This window comes from Tyto alba, unplaced genomic scaffold, assembly GCF_018691265.1.
Source record: "Tyto alba isolate M040663 unplaced genomic scaffold, T.alba_DEE_v4.0 Super-Scaffold_27, whole genome shotgun sequence".
Taxonomy (NCBI): domain Eukaryota; kingdom Metazoa; phylum Chordata; class Aves; order Strigiformes; family Tytonidae; genus Tyto; species Tyto alba.
Genome location: NW_024881301.1, coordinates 23,366,424 through 23,389,531, shown reverse-complemented (window position 1 = coordinate 23,389,531; position 23,108 = coordinate 23,366,424). Strand labels below are relative to the sequence as shown.

The window sequence follows — 23,108 nt, the reverse complement described above, 5'->3', positions numbered from 1 at the left end:
GTAACTAGGGAATACTGGTTGGGAAAGGTCAATGTTATACTATGTCAATGACATTTCAAATCAAATTAATGCTGTCAGATTAGAAGCAGCAACTCCACTGAATGGAAGGGCAGGATAGGGCAAGAGAGGGAGACAAGGAGAGGAAGACATTTCTTTCAACAGTAAATTGTACATCTCTGCTGTACTGTAATTACATGCAAAAAGGAAAAAAAAAAAAAGGTTTTGCTTATAGGATAGATTGGAGGGTTTGATTGGTTGTTTTTTTACTAGCTCTAGAAAATCTTTTCTGGAATCAGGTGACTGCATGTTCTTCTGCCAGTTCTGTGTAAAACTGGAGCTATCTCCAGTGAAACACTCTATGATTTGTTTGGTTCTTCTGTAATATGGTCTGCATTCTCTTCGGCAAGATTTGACATTTTCCTAAACTGACAAACAGGGTTTAGTTATTGAAATGAAAATGTCAAAGTTCAAAGAAGCTATTTCTTTGCAGAACACTAAGTGCTAGGACATAATTGCCTGTAGATTTTCTTTATACAGCATTTAATTTTCTTGTGTTACTTGACAAAGAAAGGAAGTGATGCAGTTTCCATGGAGCTTATCATGTAGCACCACATATAACCTTCATCAAGTATGTATTTTTAATGTTTGTCTCTAACGTCAGTTGTTCAGAGAACAGTTTGTTTTCATAGCAAGTAGCGACTTCTTCAGGTGTGCAAAGGATTTCAATGTACATTCTTCATTTTAAGTTATTATCAATGTTACTGACTTGAATTTCACACGTACCAAGAGATCAAAGTTAATTTGCTCCATATCCCCTCATACAGGTAGAGGATGGGGAGAACACTATGGGTTACAACCTCGATTTCCATACAACAGCACAGCCTTTTCCTGCTCAAAGTCCCCCTTATCTTTTTAATAACTTCCAAGAGCAACGATCTTGAAGCCCAACCCTTCACCCTTCTCCAAAACAAAATTCTCAATGGAATTGGTTGATGTACAGCTGTACTGCAGGGAGGGCTGGTGTATAATTTTTGAACAGGTGGCTTCACTTGGTAAGATAATCTTGTCGGCACTGTGTGTGACACAAGTGCTGCTTCTGGCTCAGTGGGAGAAAGGGACCCTGTCCCTGTCTCCTTTGCCTTCCAAGAACAAATCTGGCACTTTCTGCTTGGTTGTGAGTGGGAGTGTGAATATCAAACTTCCTCACGGAAAGAGCCCAGCAATTGCTAACTGCAGAGTAAAACTGGTTATGGAAAAGGATGAACTACTTTCTTAGACACCAGCTGAAAGAAATTGAAGTGTTTATATAAAAATTGAAAGTGTTTACAAGGAGAAAAAAAAGTGATTAACAAAGCGCTTACGGCAAGTCCTTCTTTCATAACATCCAACAGCAATTTCTTTTGCTTTGAATTTGTGGTAGCGAAAAAAGCCAAACATGTCTTCTGCCAATAGCTGCTTATTAAAAGAGAAGTAGCAATCATTCTTCAGTTACAGGGTAGACAGCAATGATGGTAACAAACAAAAATTACTTCAACTATTTCAGGTGAATCTTGTTTCACCTGTGTGAAACAAGAAATGGCCTGTGTGTCTTCTACTGTTTTTTTACTTAAATTGATGCAAAATACAGAATAAAAAATGGTTAAGAGGTTTGAGTTTACAGGATTCAGGCACTAAAGGCAATAGACCCAAACTGATGTTCAGATATGTTTACTCTGAGAAGAGTTTCAAAACTTTTTTTCTTGCTAATAATAGAGAGTGTGCACATCTTCCTTATAATGGGATAAAGGTTTAGCAATTAGTATGTGCAAAGTCCACTTCTTGTGCAAAGACAAATTTGCCTGTTTGTACATATTCTGTAATTGTTAGCATAAATAAGTGACTATTCAAGGAAATGGTAGCATCCATTTGTGAAACCACCCAGTAAGTTTACAAATACAAAATCAAAGGAACTATGCGTTGGAATATATGCAGATAAACATAAAGTTTTACCATACATTTAATTCACTTGTCATTACAGCTTTAGTAATGCTATGGATGATAAGTTTTGAATTACGAAGTTGAATTTAAAAAGAATTATATCATATTATGAAGAAGTCTTGTAGTAAGTAGAAAATATAACATCTACAAAAGGAAGACAATGAATGTTAGAGCAGTTGTCACTATCAACTATCATGGGCACATTTTTCCTAGTGTTTCCATTATGAGCAAGTTAGTTGATTATATTCTCACTTGCTTTATGACAGTTGCCGAATTTTACACCTACAACTGTTTTCCCTCTGATATTCCCAGGTTAAATACATTTAGTATTTTTGCTGTGAACAAAGTAAACTGATCTATGTGCAATTAACACAACATATAGACGTCACTTGTTAATTCCCATACCCCTACTAGAAGGTAGCCACCTCTTTGTCAATAACAACAGATATCCTAATGACTGCAGATTCATCTTCCTAGGCGATTCTTTCTTTATAACTACCTCTTGGTCCTTATTTTGAATTGCAGAGCAGCGCAACGCCCCGTAAAGTCCAATGATCAGGATTCTGCACTGTTCTCAAATGCAAAGAGAAAATGTACGTCAGATCTGTTCTCCGAGGTTTTTTGTAGACAGGGCAGGAGTACACACTTCCTTGTTGCTTCTTCGGGTCATGTAGTGCTGTTGTGCTAACAGCATACACATGGACTACAGGAAGACTTGTGAACAGCACCTGCCAATGACAAAAGAGACGTAGGGCTCAGCATTAGAGAAGCAGGACAGGGTGTCTGAGCTCCAAATGCTGGAACTAGATTCCGTGATGACCTTCAGCAAAAGCACCAGCACCTCAGCAGAGGTACACACAAGAACACAAATCCTATGCTCACTACTACCTTGACTCTAACTTTAAGCCAGCGGCAGCTCAGCAACAACAGACACCAGGAAGCCTGGAAGGAAAAGAAAGCAGCAAACCCCCAAAAAACTGCATGCAATGGGAGTAGATGGAAAAATGACAGGGTGGTTCTAGGAGGGAGAGAGAACATTGTCTTTTCTCCCCTCCCTCTCCCCTTTGGCTCGTGTTCCCTATTCTTTCCTCACCTCCTGTTTCCCGAATGGCAGGACTGGAGCTACAAAGGCCAAGCTGCCTTTAGCAAGCCTCCTTGTTGCCTCTGCACTGCTGGCAGTGAAGCTTCAAAGATCCAAGGGGCCTCTCAGGTGTTTAACCAGACTAGATCCCCTCAGGTCTTCCAGCAATATAAAGTGTTCACCGGCAAAAGGAAAAAAAAAAAACAAAAAATGACCCAAACTCCAAGAGCAACATGGACGCTTGCTGAACCCTCCAGAGCACTGGAGTAAGTTTGAAAGGGTCTTTTGACAAATCAGGCAACAGAAGTTACAGCTGGCAAGGTCTGGTTTGGAAGAGTTTGCTCTCAGCCAGATGCAGAAGTGTTTTACTGATGGAGACGAATTACCTCAGCTCTAATTCCAAGGCAGTTATCACTGGTTTGGAAAAAGTTTACCTGTGCAGACAATGGCAGATTTCCCTAGGCAGTGACAACAGCATCTAAACACTTATCCATAGCTAGATTTTAGATCTGCTTATTCGCATTAGCAAAATGCAGCTCCATGAACAGATAACTGAGCATAAGCCCAGAACTAATACTCTTCCTCCTATACAAAAGCAAATGCCAAGGATTTCTAGTCATCCAAATGATGACCTCCACAGAATCTGTCATCAAACCGAGTCCTGGGCTTTGAAAGTTGTGATAGGGTCCCACTTGGTCAGTCAAAAGAAGGCTGACTATGGGTTGCACTATTTTATTCAGACATAGCTGTGCTTCTAGGGCCCCTGAAGCCAAGGAGGTTGGCATCTGGTCGGCTCTAGTACAGCGCATCCCAGATTCCTTTTCTGACAGCAGTCCTTTTGTCTGGTTCTGGTGGGTAAACATTCTGCCCTCTTCCCAGCCCTGCTAGTGGTTTACCCTCTTAAAACCTGTTGTGAAACTACTGCTGCAAGTACTCGAAATACTTCCTGGTGTTCTCTGAGCACAGCACACTATGCGACAGTCAGTCGTGCTCACTCCAGCCTTACCTTTGGTGACGACTCGACCAGCTTACTGTTTCTGCGATCCCAACCTGCCCCTTCGAGGAAAAGGCCGTATATGTAAACTCCACCAGTGTCAGCAGGAGGAGGGCCAGTAACATCTTCTTTCATCATCTTGGTCACTTCGTTGTGTAAAACAACACTGTCAAGTGCCCACCCTTTTGCTAAATTCATGCGAGTTGTCTCTTGCCTCATAGCAGTTAGGAATCCCTATGGAGATCAAATATGACATAGAGTGTTTTAAAATACTTCAACTTACCCATTTCAAACTTTTTTTTTCCCATATGATAGTGACATCAGCAGTATAAAACCTCATCCCACAGAATTTGATGTGCATACAAAACTAAATTCAGCTGAGTAAATCCAGTGCTTTCCTACATTTTCCCAGCACCATGAATTCTTATTGGTGTGCACGTGTTGACACTAAGAAGCCATCAAACTGGCTTATTTAACATATTGGAAGCTGCATGTATAACTCACCTCACCTCACATGCCTGCTCTACAACCAGCCAGATGGAGAGAGGTTTACAGGGCTGCCAGATCTATGTGTTTTGTGAGGATCCAAACACAGGTAATTGCTAAGCCACAAATAACACTGGTACTTCACGTGCTACATTACTCACTTTTTCTTATACCAAAATTGTAAAATTGCTTTTCAGTCAACAAATCATGAAGCACTTTACAGAATACAAAGGAAGTACAAGCTGGAATCATGCAATTAAATAGTGAAATGCCTCTGTCACTTCACTCAGTGCAAAGACTTAACGTACTACAATATAATATACTTAATATACTACAATAAGATGTAATAAGCCTTAATATACCACAATAACATGGTAGGCACCAGACAGAGAAATTTACATCACTTCAGCAGCACAGAATGAAACTCTGTCCCAAAGAGCTACAAACTCATGATACAGTTACAAGCTATCACAAAACAAGCCAGTCTGAAGATGTTGGTTAGCTTCTTCCATGTAACTGCCCATGTGCATGCACACTGCTGTAGATGAGAAGTAACTTATTCCTAAGAGGCAGGAGGGTATAGATTGCTTTGCACTTCCAGCCAAGATCCTGCGGATGTACACATGTGGATGTATATTACCCTATGGAAATCCATTTGCATAGCCACGAGATGAATGAATAAAACACAAAAATTTAAGATGCAAGAGGGACCTATTGAGAAGGAAAACTAGGAAGGAAGAAGCTTCAGGACAGATTTCAGAGCAGAAAAAGAAGGCATCTGGAGACAGAGATGGGATAATAAAGAGCCATGTGCGGAACACACAAAGGTGGGTATTAGAGAGCCAACAGCACAGCTAGGAAGAAATCAGGAGCAGTGAGGGAATTGAACAAGCTTTTTATTTTCTTTTTCAGTATTCACAGTGCAGGATGTTCTGCTGAGCTACTCTCAGGGCCAAATGAATGGAAAGATGTCATATGCAGAAACATGAGCACGTTGGTCTACTGAATGTAGGGGCCGATCTCTGGCTGCTGGGACTGGAGTGCTTGTTGCACGTGCTAAGCACTTTGTAGCTACACAACACCCTTCAAGATATGAGAACACAAGCTGACATTCATGAACTCAGATGTTTCAGTTAACTGGCACTGGTTGCTTCTCATTAAGAGAAGAGGTTTCGTGATAGCACAGATAATTGTAATTGTGTTTGAAGTACTTGAGAACTCTAGCATATAGCTAAGGGAGATGGGATTAAAGGCCAAGTCCTGCTTTTGGAAATGCCATGAAATGAGAGCAGAATCCTTGTAGTTAATTTGTGGAATTTTAATTTCTAGAAACATGCTAGTACCAATAGTTTAAAATACACAGAGTGTTCACTGCCAGAAGGCCCCAGAGGGCTACTGGATCCCAGATAAACTGAAATATTAAAGAAAGAAGAGCCTGAAGAGGACAGGACAGAGCAATGACTGTATTAAGGGAATCAGTTCAAAGGCACTGTGGAGACACTAGAATAAATGTAAGCTCAGAGCTGTGAGTTGTCTTCAGGGACAAGATTCAGACTGCAGACTATTCTTACAGAGATGGCAGGACCTATATGCTGTCTGCAGTGGGACTTGTAACACTTATCTGCTCATTTGAATGAATCCTAGACAGTGTTTAAAGACTACAGCTGTGAGCTGGAAGCCCAGCTGGCTATCGCAGAGCGGGTGAACAGCACAAGAAAAAAACTAGTGCCTTGAGGTGCCACTGTACGGCTGAGGGATTGTTTCCCCCCAAACACTCTGTCAGGGACATAATGGACCACTTCCCATGACACTTGTTTTGATTTCTGGTAATCATTGCCCTGTTTTTTTTTTCCTTTTGGGGGGGTTGTTGGTTTTTTTTGGGGGGGGGTGGTGGAGGCGGAGGCGGGGCTGGTGAGGGCATGTTGAGATTTCAGAAACAGGGTAAATAATTTCTTCTCTCTTCACCTGCCTTTTCCTGAACCTCTTCCTGGCCTCTTCACTGAAGGCTGCTAAATCTTTGTCCCTTTGCCTTCCAACAATCTGTGTAAAATAACTCTGAACCTTCTAGTGAGGGAGAAGTAGGTATCCACAGAAGCTGTGACAAGAAATATGGAAATCAGTTAAGTCTGTTGCTTTCACAATCATATTCTCTACTTTACCTTGCTTAGGAGGTTCCTTGTTTGTCACTTACTTTGCAGTTTCCACAGCAAGCAAATTATAGCAGGATTACTAGAATTAAGTGGGAACTGACGAATGGAAGCATTGTACTTCATACTCTTATTTGTATTCACATTGCTTTGGCATCTAAGGGTCTTAGAAATAGAGTGAGGGTTCATTATGCTAAGTATTATACAGCCAGAAAGACAGTCCAGCCTCACAGGGCTTAAAATCCATATATAGGACAAGTGACAGCAACTGGATACAAAGACACGAACAAGTAAACAATAAAACAATATCAGCCACAATATGGAAATTGAGAGGTAGAAATGAGATGTGCCTAGAGTCAAGTTTTTTGAGGAAAAAATCCAGTACCATCAGATTAACTTCCAGGAGAAAAGAAAATTCATGGCACTTCTTGTTTTGTTCACCTCAGATATCTTGGCCCAATACAGACACACACACAGAATTAGGTTTCTTTTACATAGAAGCCTGAGCCTGCTCTCATTTGTATCACAAGTAAAGATTAACTTCTGTGAAATCACTTAATATATCCTAGTATATCAACAGTCCAAGAGAAGGCAGTCAGGTCCTATATTATTTTTTATTGCCAGAATGCCTCATTCTCTCAGTCCTATAAATCTACTTTATTGTCTTTTGTTATCCATGGCATTTATCCACTGATTATAAAACAAACAGTGAGAATTACGCAAGTAGGCAAATTACAGATTATTTAGGAGCTGCATTTCATCTCACAAGTGAAAGGATTTTTCTGACCATTTCTCAGGTATTACAAACAAGCTATTAGAACTGCAGCACTAATACTTCATCACTTGAACTTGCTTAATAAGATGAAAATCAATTTTATTAACATATAAAATACTGATTTTAAAGATGGCAATGTAACTATTAACAAAATAATAGTTAACTAAATAGAAAAGGAGTTTTTGCTCAGGTGACTTCCTTGTAGAATGAGCCACTCCCACAGCCTGGGTTACAGAAAATGGAGACTAAAACAATAACCATCTGGATCTTAAGCTTGTGATTGTCAGGAAGAATAAATCTTTAAATCCAGTAAGCACATCTAATTCTCAGATTTTCTTCTCTGCACACTATGTATTTAGGGACTTTTAGAACTACATGTTATGAAGTGTCTACTTATTGTATTTCTGGAGGTCTTCTCACTTACTATGGTCTATTAAATCACAGCTTGTTTGAGGACATCTTATTCTGGTTATTTGGCTGCTTTTCTGGTGTATAGATCCAAAAAAAAGTAGGATGCCCAATTTGGGCTGGCAAAATTTCAGAACTGACACAATCCCGAACCACAAAAAAGCCAGCTAAAATGGCCAGTACAAAATCTGTATCAGCTCTTGCTTTTCTGTAGTGCAAAAGAAAACACCAACAAAACCAAAAGCCTAATAGGGTAGCATCCAGGCTGATCGCTGCAAAAGTTACCTAGGAATATTTTAGATTGCCACTATCGATGTGTCACTAACAAACCAAGTATGGAAGCATAATCATATTATTAAAACTCCTCCTCCTCTCCTCATACTTTTACTTGGGAACCCTTTGCTCAGGGATTCTGTGAGCACACTTCCACACTATAAAGTGGTATCAGCAGACAGCTGACACAGAGAGGATAGATGATAGATGGATATTTCCCAGCAGTACTCCTAGTGAATATTTGCCACTGTTGCTTTCTCTATTCTAGGCAGCTGTTTCAGCTAGCTTTTGCATTGCTAACAAGTACTGAGATTAAAATAGATCTTTAAAATAGCTTTTTGCTAAGGCTTCACAGAAACCTGTTGGCTGGATACTCTCACAATGACTCACTTCCACAACTCCTAATTCCCACAAACATCTGTGAATCATAAAAAGCTTTAATGAATGTGGATAGCTGTGCAAAGAAACGACACATCATCTAGGTATGTATACTTCACTTCTTTTAACTCTGTTCTCAGCTGTTCCCTTTTTTGTGTTTCATTTTGTGCCAGGATTTTATTTTAGATGGCGCAGGCGAGAGGCTGCATTTTTTATGTGTCTTTGCAGACCAAGTCTGGCACAATTCTGGGGTGGTATAAATAAAAAACCTTCCATTTCAATGAATTGATTTGCAAGGATTGAGAGCCAAGTCCAAATCTCTTCTTCCTGTGTCAAAGTTTTGAAACTTACCTTGTTTTGTACTCAAAGGGACTTTCATACAATGAATGAGAAACAGATTACTGTAACAGGAAGGGGAAGAAAGGGGGATAACATTGAAATGTGAAAAGATGTGTTTACCCTATTTCCACACTATAGTTAAAGCAACCCAAAGATGCATTCAATTATGTCAGCGGTGTTATTTTAGTCTGGCAAAAATTTCTTCAATAGTTGTTGAAGTTAATTTATCCTACATATATGCTAAAATTTGAATTTAGCTTATACTTTATATAGTCACGATTGAGTCAGCTTGAAGTTCTCTCAAGGTCTAATTTAACTATTACATAGGATTTAGAAAGATCAGTCTCGCTGTCTTACCTGTGGATTAAAGAATCCTGTCATCCAGAACTGATTTGGTCGGCCATCCTGCAGCCAACTGCTGAACTGTTGGTTTCTTTCAAGAAGCTCAGTAAACCAAAATCCTAAAGTAGCCGATTCCCAAGAAATCCTAAACCATAGTTTTGGAATTCTAGCATCATACATACTATCTACAGCATCTTGCAATTCTTCTGACATAATTATGGTTCCTGGAAGATAAGTAAAACATCCAGAATGAACTTTCCCCTAGATTGCAAAGGCAATTAAAACTTCCAAATGACATTCTGAGTCTAATAAACCTTCTTTTGTTGTGCCTTAATTGCACACCTGTTGCACTAAAGTCTTATCAACTTGCGGTTAATTTGCTCAAACTTATAAGACTTGATTCAAAGGTAAGGGTGACAAGATAAATGATATTTCTTCTGCCATTTTGATCAGAAATAAAGACTTTTTTTAAAATAACTCATCCCTCACACATAATATTTATATTCATTATATTCACGCTGTGTTTGGAATGTGATTAATCATTTAAATTTTCTATATATATTTTAATGGTTCCCCCATACATGATCAATGATAGAGATATACCGTAACTCATCTATATCCAAAGCATGTACTGACAGTGATTATATTCATGAAATTTGCTGTTATTAATGATAACTTTGTACATTTCCATTATCAAGGTTTCCAGAGGGAATGCAGTACATAGAATAAACCTAGAGGCAAGATTTTTTAATATTTTTTTTGGTGGTGGAAGTGCGTACTCACATATTCTGTGCATAGTACTGTTGCCTCCATTAAAATATTGCCATTTACTAAGACAATGATTTTTCAGTGATACTCACCATTTCATGTGCCAGAAGTTCCTACATCTTACCAGTCTGTACTCACAATAGTACTGAGAGCTGACACAGGGCTGTGCCTCAGGATGTCTTGTCTATTCCAGCTAAAATATTTTAAATTGTAGAAACTGGTCTGGAAGCCCTCATTTCAATTAAATATTCACGTAATACCAATGTTCAGTGCATCATCATACACAAAACTGCTGTTACTGCCACAAGGATTACATGAGATACCAAACGGGTATCTTCTGAACTGCATTAGCCCATCCAAACATATCTGTATGGAACTGTGGCTTGTAATAAGGAAGCATTTCAGATCCTTTCCTTCCACTGAGGTTGGCAGGTCCCCAGTTCAGGGGAAGGAGAAAAATATCCAGAAACCAAACACCAGCTTTTAATTTAGAAGAATGCAGTGGCTACCCTAAACACTTGTACAGCAGTGTGTGCAAATCTAGTACTTTCTACTCTATATCAATGGCAAATAGACTTCATTTTCTTCTAGCAGGTAATGCCCTGCTCTCATTTATACTCAACTCTTTTCGTGGGGCAAATGCTATGAAAAAAACATCAACTTTTACAAAGCTGCAAATATTTTAAAATATTGCCTATCCCACTGTGATGGGACCAAAGCTGCTGTTATCACTCCCCCTCCTCAGCTGGATGTGGGAGGAAAAAATGTAGCAAAAGGCTCATGGGTCAAGTTAAGGACAGGGAGATCATTTACCAGTTACCATGACAAGGAAAACAGACTTGACTTGGGGAAAATTAATTTAATTTATTACCAACTAAATCAGAGTAGGATAATGAGAAATAAAATCAAATATTAAAAACACTTTTACCCCACCCCTCCCTTTTTCCCAGGCCTAACTTTAGTCCCTATTTTCTCTGCCTCCTGCACACCGGTGGCACAGGGGGACGGGGAGTGGGGGGTTTTCTCAGTTCCTCACACATTGTTTCTGTCAATACTTCCTCCTCAGGGGGAGGACTCCTCACACTCTTGCCTTGCTCAAGCATGGGGTCCCTCCCACAGGAGACAGTCCTCCACAAACTTCTCCAACGTGAGCCCTTCCCAGTGGCTGCAGTTTTTCACAAACTGCTCCAGCGTGGGTCCCTTCCACGGGGTGCAGTCCCTCAGGAACAGACTGCTCCAGGGTGGGTCCCCCACGGGGTCACAAGTCCTGCCAGCAAACCTGCTCCAGCGTGGGCTCCTCTCTCCACGGGGCCACAGGTCCTGCCAGGAACCTGCTCCAGCACAGGCCTCCCATGGGGTCACAGCCTCCTTCGGGCATCCACCTGCTCTGGCGTGGGGTCCCCCACGGGCTGTGGGTGGATATCTGCTCCACCATGGACCTCCACGGGCTGTGGGTGGATATCTGCTCCACCATGGACCTCCACGGGCTGTGGGTGGATATCTGCTCCACCATGGACCTCCACGGGCTGTGGGTGGATATCTGCTCCACCATGGACCTGCAGGGGCACAGCCTGCCTCGCCGTGGTCTTCACCACGGGCTGCAGGGGAATCTCTGCTCCGGCACCTGGAGCACCTCCTCCCGCTCCTTCTTCATTGGCCTTGGTGTCTGCAGAGGTGTTTGTCTCACATATTCTTACTCCTCTCTCCAGCTGAAGCTGCTGTTGTGAAGGGTTTTTCCCCCCATCTTAAATATGTTATCACAGAGGCGCTACCACTGTCGCCGATGGGCTCAGCATTGGCCAGAGGCAGGTCCATCTTGGAGCCAGCTGGTGTTGGCTCCTTTTGACGTAGGGGAAGCTTCTAGCAGCTTCTCACAGAAGCCATCCCTGTCATCCTGATGCTGTCAAAACTTTGCCATGCAAACCCAATTCAGAATCATTTTTTTTTTTTTGATAGCTAAGAGTCTTTTAAAACACAAGTAATAAAACTTCTCTTTAGGTATAAATCTTCTCTAACGTATAATCAAGAGCACCAACATTCAAGAAAGAAGTCACTTTGTATCATCTACCTTTTGCCTGAAAAATGTAATATTAGACCATATACTCTATTCACCCTCTTGAGGCAGAAAAAGAGAAAAAAAATCATGCAACACATGTTGGTTTCAACTTTGGAGCAACTGTAGTGGTGGCAGAAAACAAGTGAAGAGCATCCCATTTGAGCCCTGGGGATCGCTGTGATCTAAACAAATAAAGAAAGAATTATTTCATCTCTGGTTCTTCCTTGTTTTCAGTTTGATGCAGCCAACTTTTTCCGGCTTTTTCAGCCAACTTTCTCCTCCAACAAGGGTTGGGAGAGAGCCACATTTTTTTCCCTGTTCTTGTGAGCAGGCTGGAGCTCTTCAAGTAGGCAGATACAACCAGTCCCTGCCTCAAAGCATGGTGAAAACTCTTAGAATGTCTGTCCGTTATGACTTAGAGCAGCTGCTGGGAACACGAAGCCAGAGTGTTCTTGAGGATGAGGTATGTTCACAGTTCTGGCCTTGCCCATATAGCTGCATAAATATTCCTAGTGAGTGGGTGTCATCTCTGGCAGTAGGCATACAGTGCTTGAATTTCAGCACTAAATTACATCTGTGGGTACTGGGATACATTCCTGTAGCTAAAATACTCCCATAAAAATAATTTTAAAAATAAAATAATTGTCAGAAATAAAATCAGTGACACATGAGAAAAGTAATGGCTTCTTTCTGTAAAAAGGTGATACACATGTTTGAAAAACTGTATTTGATAAATTGAATGAGTAGCACAACACCATAGGCTTCTTATCTTTAACTTCTGAGAAGCATAGAGCACTGGTCACCATATGAAGAGACTGAATGTCCTAAGAACTTAACATGCCAGGCTTGAATGTTCTATGCATCGGACAGGCCAGCTCTTTATAACTTGGCTATTCTGGGATTTACTTCAGATACTCCCTTTCTTGAATGGAATAAAGCCCATCTGAAAATGACTGATGAAAGATCAGGTCAGTTAAAGACACCGGGGTATTTCCATGCTTCAAAAATAATATGTACTGTAACCATAGTCTTTGAACACTATACACATCTTGGAAATTAGGATTCTCCTTTTTGATTGTCCTGAATTTATACCATCTCACTTCTAAATGATATCTAAATATATCCAGTTGCTGTGTAGTGAATAAGCCAAATAAAGCTACTCAGTTCTGATGATAACTAGCTTTTATTGTTAATTAAAGTAAAAAGCCTGTTTTTTCAAATTGATCTGGTTTTAGGGTGATTCATTCAATAGATACAATGCTTTAAGTGGACTATATCAGGACCTGGTATTATTTCATGGAGTTACCCCTTTTCACTACCATACTTACCACAAGCTGAATCTGAAAACTGGGAAATTTGTAAAATTTGGGTCTACATTTTGAATTTCACATTTAGGAAAGCCTGTAACCAGACTAGAAATGTGTGTATCTCATTTAAATGAGTGGATAAAACTAGGAACAAAGGAAGGATCTTAAACTCCAGCATGAACCAAAAAAAGCTTCAATCCACTGACTGATTCTCTTCCCACAGACACAGATGTGAATCAAGAATAACCAGAATAATTATGTAGGATATAAATGAGATGAGAAGAAGCTAGCTTATCCATCAAGTACAGTTTGCCAATAGCTGACATCATTATAATAGGATTGGAGACTATCCCTTGAGAACAATACTTGCTAGACAATGTGTCTGTTAAGCCAGCCTTAACAGTACACAGGAGAAAAAGCTCAGTGAAAGCATCAATCCATTCTTGACTGTCACAGTTGTAACTACAGAAGTTGACTTTCTCAGCCTTTAATGCCCACTCAAGTTTACCTCCCAAGCAAACAGGTTTGTTATTAGACCAGTCATGCCTCACCTCTACCACCAAGCTGCAACTCCCTCTTCTTCATTGAACATGTTGAAGAGAAAATCCCAACAGGTTTCTTGCCTAATGTATGTTTCCCCATACCTAAGACTTTTTTTTTTCTTTTTTTTTTTTTTTCTCCCAATCTTTAGTATGCTTCTGCCAGCTCAGTGACCACCATTGCTGTGCTGAAAGAAGTCAACTTCTTTGCCTCAGGCAGTTCTGTATTTCCCTCTTTCTTCACTTGCAGAACTTGGGCACTTCAGCATTTGAAGATGATTCCCAGGAAGCTCTCAGAAGCTCAGTCAACTCCACCATGCTGTTTTAATCCCAATGCCCTCAACAGTTTATCACATCCTTTTCCTCCTGGCCTCCAGAACAGAAAGAATAAATCAGACAGCTGAGCCCTGCAATGCACAACACTCCATTTTTCACTTGCAGACTGTGGTATTCTCTCCAGCTGCACCTAACCTTTGCTTCTATTCTGGGTTCTGTTTGTTTCCCACCTTCCTCTTCTGGTGCAGAATCGTCTGATTGAATTCTTCAAGTCAGGAGAGATGAAAGGAACTGAGAAACTTGAGTAGCATGCGATTTTTCAGCTCACAGATCCTAGATTCTCTGCAATAGCTAATTCCTTCAGTCAGTAAGAAGACAATTTGAAAGTAACCTTACAAATTGTTCTGAAAACTTACCAGCTTCAGTACTAAATGCACTTGCATGCACCCACCTAAGACTGAAAATAAAATTTTTAAAGCAATAATTTGAAGATTAAAATCTATGCACACCTCCCAAAAATTTACATGAATCACTACCCTGAGCTAGAGTAATAGAACAGGCAGATAAACAATTTTCTGCAGTTTGTCCCAAAAGTGCAATGTGTGTTTTTAAGTTGTCCTGGCCCGCATCATTGCAAGCATACATGACACTTACTAAGAAGTCCAGAAACAACATGCCACACCTTGTAAAAGACAACAGGGGGCATTCTGGCATTCTTATCAGGATGAGAAGTAAATAATGGATGAGATCTGCTGAGCCAAAAGTAACTACACCACAAGACATACTAGACTCATCCCCTCCATTCCTCACATGAATTCCCTATTGTCACATTCCATTAGCGTCCTCACTGAGTACTCTTAATTATCTTCAAATAAAATCCTCATCCAGAAGTGGAATACACAGATGATCCCTAGAAGCCTCACACACACACACTGTAAGAATTAGTATTTCAGTCCAAAAGTCTATTACCATGGTCAGCAAGCCAAACTAAAATTGTGTCAGTGATAGCAGTCTTAAAGCATTACGAGTCAAAACAGAACTTAGCCAGCCATTGGGAATGAGGCCATACTTCTTTCCTTCATGGGAAATTACCTTTCCTGGGCACTCTAGCAAGACTAATTTTGTGAGCTTCAGTTTTTTGCCACATAGATTAGAATAAATTATCAGCTACCTCTTTCGGCTCTTTTGGAGTTCATCTATATCCCTCTTGTAAGGTGCTACATACATCAAACAAAAATGTCTTGCAGCTATGTGATACAAACAGATCATGGTATTCTGAGTTGGAAAAAAATAAGGAGTCTTTACCTCATTCTTTCAGGGGCTTAACACTCAAGTTTGTGTAGATAACGTAGGAATTCTAAGTGATTCTATTATGTATGTAGAACTATATGCTACCTCATGTCTACATGAAGTTCTGGGTGTTTCAACCTATTCTTATATGAATGACAATAAGGAAACACCTAAGGGCAACATGCTGGTTAGCAATGCAGTATAAGGATAGTGAGGAGCTAAAAGCAGGTAATGAAAAAGTTTTTAATAAGGTAGTAAATCAATGACTGAGATGTACAGAAACTAGTAAAATGCACCAGTATTCCTCAAAGCCTTGTTATTAACAAGTATATTATATAACATGTTATTATTCAGCTTTGTCTGAATTATAAAGTTCCAAAACTATTAGAAACACATACAAACATGAATAATTTTTTACTCTCCAGTACCTTCTGTCTCAATAGTCTTACCTGTATTTTCTCAGCATTCTCAACCTGGCATAAACATATACCTGAAACATGCTAATGTATTAATTTTAATGAGTTTTCATGCATATTACCAATGCATCATTTAAAGAACATACACATGATATACATCTGTTTGGGTAAAAGGAGGGAAAACAGTAACGTCTCATTTATCCTTAGTAATGCCCTTGTTCCCGATCCTATTATTCCAAAAATCCCTAATTGCCCTCTCTTTCAGTGTAAGATAAGAGAAATCTGTGACTCTTTTTTTTCCAAGTCCTGGCATGTAGGTTATATATGGTATGTCTTACATGCATGAAAATATGCTAGCTTTGTAACATGAGGGGTGCTATATTGTACTTGCAGTGGAAAGTTTGCTTAAGCCTGGTAGAGCTTCTCCATGACAAATGCCATGATGACTTCTGAACTAGATAATTGTATTGATTCCACTTCTTTTGCCTTCTATGTTGGTCTTATGGCTTACGGCTTGTCTTGTAAGTACTAAGAAAAATGTAAGGAACAAAAATTCTGGGCCTGTGGAAACAAATCTTTACACATTACAAGTCATGTAAAAGCTTTTAGAAGGATTGCTGTATTCTCAGGATATATGTTAACAGGAAAAGGACTTCTCTCTTCTAACTACAAGTACTGCACAAATAGCAGCAGGAGTTCTGTGAACGTGTGGCATATATATGATGTGAAAGGATAACAAATCCAAGGTTTTTAGTATGGCCTTTACTTGTTCATGAAGGAGGCAGTTCTAAAGGATTAGTTTGAAAACACAAAACTATAAGGTACCAGAAAGCAATAAGGTACCAATCAAGTGGATGCAGTTTTATGACTAAAGTAGAATCTAGATATGCTCATAAATAAATGAGTTAAACATTTGTTTTTTTCATGACAAATCCTTAAACTGAACCTTAAGTAGGATAAAAAAAATTAGGAAATAAAACCAAATTAAAAGCTGTGCTTATTTCCATTGCCAAGGATTCAATATCCACTTTCAGTTGTACTACAAGCATGCTCCACTGCTGAGATTCATGGAAGCCACTCTAGTGGGACTAGGGATAACTCCCTCAGAATCTCTGTTCTCACTTCCTTCATGGATAAAAGACACATCAGGGTGCCATCAAAATGTTTACCCCTCCTACTTCAGTGCATGGAGAAATAAAGAGAACCACCTCCAATCTCACAGACAGGCCACATTCAGTTCCCCTCTACTCAAACAAACTCTAAGAGACTAGGAATAACTAGATCATTAGATTTTACTGCATTTAAAGACACTATCTTCATTAATGGGAGAGGGGGTTTGAAGTGCCCACTCTCCAACAAACAGCTAGGATATTAGTATTCTGTGCCAGAGGCCTCTGCTCTTCCACAGGAGGAAGACAAGGCACATACACAGGAACTCTATAGCTCATATACTGCCCTACAAAGAATATAGTCTCCTTCTTCCAGAGGCTCAAGATCTGATGTTTATAACCCATTAGGATTTGAAGTTTTGGTTCAAGCCCCACGTCTTACCACTCCTCATCTCTAAAAAGATTTCTCTGTTTGGAACACAGCCTCTATTTAGGTCACTTGAGAGGACAATGATCACTGTTGTTTTCTGATTTATGTGAAGCTCTGTATTATATCAACTGTGAAATAAATTCTGTGCAATCAATAAGTAATTAAAACAGAACTAATGGTTGGGACATAACTGAGAGTACAAAGTGCAGCTACAATCTAATTATTACAATTTGATCCAAAAAAAAGTATCCCTCCAGGCAGCAAAGTTTTTGGTGATGCAGACTTGTGGGGCATGGATGCCAACAAACATGTTGGACACATGCTGAGCACCCTCATCCCTCCCAAAAGCTGAACTCTGCTTCATCTGCCCTCTGGATAGAAGGACAAAACTGGCTCTGCTAATTCTCTCAACATCCCTCCTGTTCAGCTGCATATGGGTTCTCACTGAGGAGGGCTTTGTGTTACCTCACCTGTAACCCAGTGAGCAAAGGCCAAACGACAAGGTCCATCAATTCACATCTGACCTGCAGAATCAAATATTCAGACCTCCTTTCACAAAGCTACATGACACAACATGAAGATGCACTATATTCTTAAACACAAAACTTGTTTGAAAATTTTGATCTGCAATAAGTGGGTGCTCAGGTCTTAACATGTTCATGAAGCCAGAGCCAGATGTATGACCAGAGCAGATGTCAAAATTCACATGACCTGTTGGAGCAATCAGATCAGTTTACTTCATTGTAAAGGAAAAGGAGCACCTCAGCTGATCTGAGACTGCAGTTGACTAGTTTTGGGGGAGAATCAAGTATGAGAGAGTTTGGGGTTTTCCCCTTTGCTGAGGTAAGAGAGAGTGCCTAAATGTTCTTTCCATCCCCTAATCAACAGTCTCCCATATACACTTGATGTATCATGAATCCACCAGAAACCATTAATCCTCATTGTTAACTGTACATGCAATTTTGTTTTCAGAGCAATTTTTCACTATACTTAACTTGCCTGTCCCTAAGAAAATTATAATGTTTTAGGGGACTGCACAAAAGTTACAGCATTAACTTGATTAAACACCTGGTAGAGGACTGTGCCCACTGTGGTACTGAATACTAAGTGCAAATAAATTATGTTACTCATCCACCTCTCTGCAGAATATTGTACATTTTGAGACTTTAAATATATCTGTCACAATCAAGGAAAGATTAATACTTTCTTGGATGGAAAGCATTATTTTAATTTACTTGAAAAGGGACTCTGTGCACATACAAAAGGGAACTTTCCACTCAGTACTGAAACAGGACAATTGTTTCTTCCAGCTTGATCTTTGTATAGGTTATTACAAGATATGGAAGCTAATTAGCCTTGGGCACAATTATGAACCTCTTTCCTAGATTCAGATTATGGGCATGATGTTTCTGAAGCATGAATTATTGCCTTGGTGGAATATACAAATGATAGGAAACAATCCCTTTTGATTCTTACATAACAAAAATACAAATTAATGCAAGACTTATTGTCAAAAGACTGGAAATCACCAGTAAGACAGGTCACACTACTGCCATGACCTATATCAGAAAGGACTACTTTTGAAGCACTCTGTCCTTCTCCCTGTGGGGACAGTTTGCTGTCTCAGATATTTTCTGCCTCTTTGCTGGAGAGCAGCAGACTTGAGTGAGTTCTTAACCAGTGGAACTGAACTGTTCCCACTGATTTTCATTTATTGTTAATTCAAGAAGCTTGGCTGAGCAACAGTATACTTTCCTTCCTGGGTATTCCAACTCTTGCAGGTGAGCAAAATGGGAAGTGAAGACAAAAAGCAGATGGCAACATCATCATTCCTTCTTTTTCATCACTCCTTTTCTGATCAAATTTTCCATCTGCTTCTATTCATCTGTACTACGTATTTTAACTACATTCACTATTGCTCACTTTCAGCCAAATACTCCTGTTACTGAGACATACAGAGTGCTATTGCCTACCTCCTATGATGGCTAAAAGAAGAACCCTATCGCTCTCTTTTGACTGGCACTCCCACTCACTTCAGCTTCCATTTAGAGACATCCTATTTGGTATAACCAGCTTCACGAATATTGCAAATCTCACCTAAAATTAGAGTCTTCACCACCTAGCCTCCTGAGTGCCCTGTCTCTCAATTACTTAGCAGCAACACTTCTACCTTGTTCTATATCATTATGTTTCAGCTTAATTTCATAAATTACTCTGGCACATGACCTGTGGACCTAATCATGCAATTCAGCTCCTCTGAGCTCTGTAGAGATCCTAGAGAGAGTCACAGAAGTGTAGTAGTGCTGTGGGACGTGAACTGGAGCACATGCATACAGAATAAATTAAGGTGGAGTGTCCTTAGAGATGCAGTCAGGAGGTTTTAAGGGCTAGAATTAGTCATATGGTAAAGAGAGAGAAAAAGAGAATAACTGGGGGAGGGAGAGAACAAAAGAGAAAAGGTAGAAATGGAGGAAATGAGGGGAAATATTTATTTAGTTATATAATATAAGCAACTATTAGTAATAAATATTGCCTCAACTGGTATGATTTCTAATATTGTAACTTACCATCAATAGCCAATTTGAGATCAGTCAGTGTAGTTCGAACTCTTGATATAACATGTTGCATGCGGTCAATTTCTTGACGGAGGAATATGTTTATGGGTTGAATAGCTCCCATCTTTTGAAGCTGGGCTTTCACCTAAGCAAGAATAGTGCAATAATTATAAAAGTTAATCTCCTGTTTCCCATGCAATAATTTTTTGAAAGCAAAAGGATGCTTTTTCAATTGGATTGCATAATTCCTGAGAAAATAAACTTTTATGTAACAGATGGCCATTCAAGTCCTGTGCCAACTGTAAGATTTAGCACACTGTGACTCATTAGCTTACCAAAAGGAGCTTCTCCATCATTCTAAGGAGGGAAAGTTCCCTCTTTTTGAAGGGACATATCAGTTCCTTCTGTCCTTCTTAGGCTTCAGATCTTAAATCTTAGATCTTCAAAAAAAAAAAAAAACAACACATGCTGTACAAAAGCATGTTTGATGGTAACTTCTTCATATTTCCAAATTTTGCTAGGTGAACTTTTTCACCTCTTCTTGCCCTGCTGAGTTGAAATAATACTACATATGGAGTTCAACTTAACAAGCACAATGATGTATAAAAGCTGCTACTTCCAATAGCACGTGAGTCACTCATAAGACAAGGTGCTCACAGGTGCACTAACAGAGGCGAGATTGCTGGGAATAATACAGATGCCACAGAATTCTGTTACACCATCACGTGCACCATTTTGCAGGCAGAAGCGTTTGTCCTTCTTAATTTTTAAGGACAACAGTTTCACTCATATTCAACAGAGAACATTTTCAAAATGGAATTGTTTACGTTACATATGGACGTCTCACAGCAACAGTAGCAAAAGCATTCCCTGTCTCACTTTAGCATATGATGCATATACAATATATTTCAGACATACACTGGATGTTTCATATATATCAAAGATCACTGTATACAACAGCGTGTGAAAGGATCTAGTGGCACCTCCAGAAATTGTGGTGCCTATACCACACATAGTACCAGAATCCTTGATTTTTAGACTTTCAAGTGTTGTTCCCTACTATGACTCAGCTTTCAGAAAGCCCATGGCCTTCTCTCTGCATGCACCACCACTCAGACACACGCATCTCCTTCCACACTGAAACAGCCCGAACCCTGATCTTTGCCATAGTCACTCCTTCCCTCTGCAGGTGAAATTCTGCAAGGGGACTCTGGAACCAAAAAGAAATCTCAAACAGTAAAACAAGATCCTAAACACAGATACCTATACGGCCATTTATTTATCATAAAAGAGCTGACCCATAGGATCAGTTTGCTGAAATAATTTAAGATCATATTTTGAGCTTACTAACAAAAGATGAAGAAAGAGCTAGAAAGCCTATTCTTTCAAAGAGCAGAATATCATTAGACTTCTACTGCAGTCAGGTAGAAGCCACAAGATTTGGTATAATGTGTACTGTTTCATCAAGGCCAGAAGACCACTGGATTTTGCTTTTTGTTTTTCCAGATATATATCTCATTGTATACATTATTATGTATACTATACATTATATACACATAATAAACATTACTAAAGTTCTTATCATCACACTGAATAGCAGGTTTCTGCAAGATGAATATAATATAGCAGTTGGGTAGTTATAATTGCTTTTATAAATCAGTAAATGCTTTGACAATTTCCAATTCTCAAGTTTCAACTCCAAGCCCAATAAAATACTCTTTTTCAACTTTGTATGCTATTCTCCTTAGGAGACAGCTATCAGCAATGTTATTCATCATATTTTAATCACAAGGACCCATGAGTTTTTCAGACAGAATGTCCAAGAAATAGGTGCCAGCCAATTATGCTAATGCTTTGCAGTGTGACAGTTCATTTTACAGACTTAGCTAATGTATTTCTTCCTGTAAAAGAGACAAAACTACTAAAATCAGCTATCACAAGACTAGAGCAGAGACAATAAACTATTTTTGGATAATTTACACAATGAAATATTCTGATTTTTTTGCATACAAAATATAGGAAAAGCTTCTGCTTTCTGAAAATTTCACAGGAATTGATAATCCTCCCTCTTCCTACCCACCCCCACCCCCCCCCAAAAAAAAGTTTGATTTTTTTTTTCCAGAATATGTAGAAGTCTAGTGCATTAGTGCACTAATAAGAAAGGAATTATACAGAATACAGTCCATAGATTTTATCCGTTAAATAAGAAATACAATTTTCTGCTCAACAAAGCATATGTTCCTTTTGGGGAACATTGAGAGGAAGAGTTTCTTCCATTTGAGGAAAAATTGCATGGAAGCTGTCGTTAAAGGGGTTCTTTTCCAAAATATTGATATTTATTAATCTACAAAGAGAAGATTAAATAAATATTCTAAAACATTACTGTACTGATAATCATACAATTTGTTTAGCTAGTGAATTCTCCGAATTTAAACATTCTTCTGATTTGTTTTCATGTACCTGCAAAAATACTTGTAATGTTTTGAATAAAGGAATGAACCTATAATGCAGAAATTTGTTAATCCATCCTAGATATGTTCACATCACTCAGCCCTGAGCACCAAGCGTAACTTAGTATGGAAACGGAAAAAAATGACATGCTTCCTACCTTATTGTATACAAATCAATCCTGATCTACAGTGAGATTTACTAGGTATAACACAGTGCCTTTCTTGGAAATCTTGCTGTTAAGATTAGTTTTAAATAGCAGCTCTGAGGTATGATTGACTGTTTTTGCATTAGAATTCTCTTCAAGCAATCAGATGACATACTTTCAGTGCTGTATTTATTATGACATAAAGAGATAGATACCGACTGACAGAAAAAAAAATCAAAAGACAAAACTCACTAACCAATATAGCCTTTCTGAAATTAATATACTAATTCCATAAAGCCCACTTACAACATCTCCTTTTCATTATGCAAACAACTGTCATCTAACATAAAACAAGGTGATTTAAGAATGAAGCAATGGATTTTGTAATGCGTACCTCTACTATGTCACATTCCTCTATGCACATTTCTTATCTGTCCTCAGGTCACCAACTTCTTTGTCACCACACACTTTATAGGACATTCAGCAGAAAAGCAGTTGCCAAACTCATGCCATTCAATGATCAGTGATCAAGTCACTGTAGTAGTAACTGCTTATCATTTTCAGTA

General features: G+C 39.2%; 1 protein-coding gene across 1 annotated transcript in view; it reads right to left on the bottom strand.

Moving 5' to 3' along the window:
* Positions 1-1,068: 1,068 nt before the first annotated feature.
* Positions 1,069-23,108, bottom strand: part of LOC104365682 (dynein axonemal heavy chain 5) — a 168,318-nt gene continuing 146,278 nt past the window's right edge. The window contains exons 74-77 of the mRNA XM_042798240.1: positions 19,959-20,091; positions 9,216-9,424; positions 4,065-4,286; positions 1,069-2,705 (exon numbers count right to left, since the gene is read on the bottom strand). Of these exons, the coding sequence (XP_042654174.1) occupies positions 2,487-2,705; positions 4,065-4,286; positions 9,216-9,424; positions 19,959-20,091 (783 nt within the window). The 3' untranslated portion in view covers positions 1,069-2,486. The remainder of the gene's footprint in view (positions 2,706-4,064; positions 4,287-9,215; positions 9,425-19,958; positions 20,092-23,108) is intronic.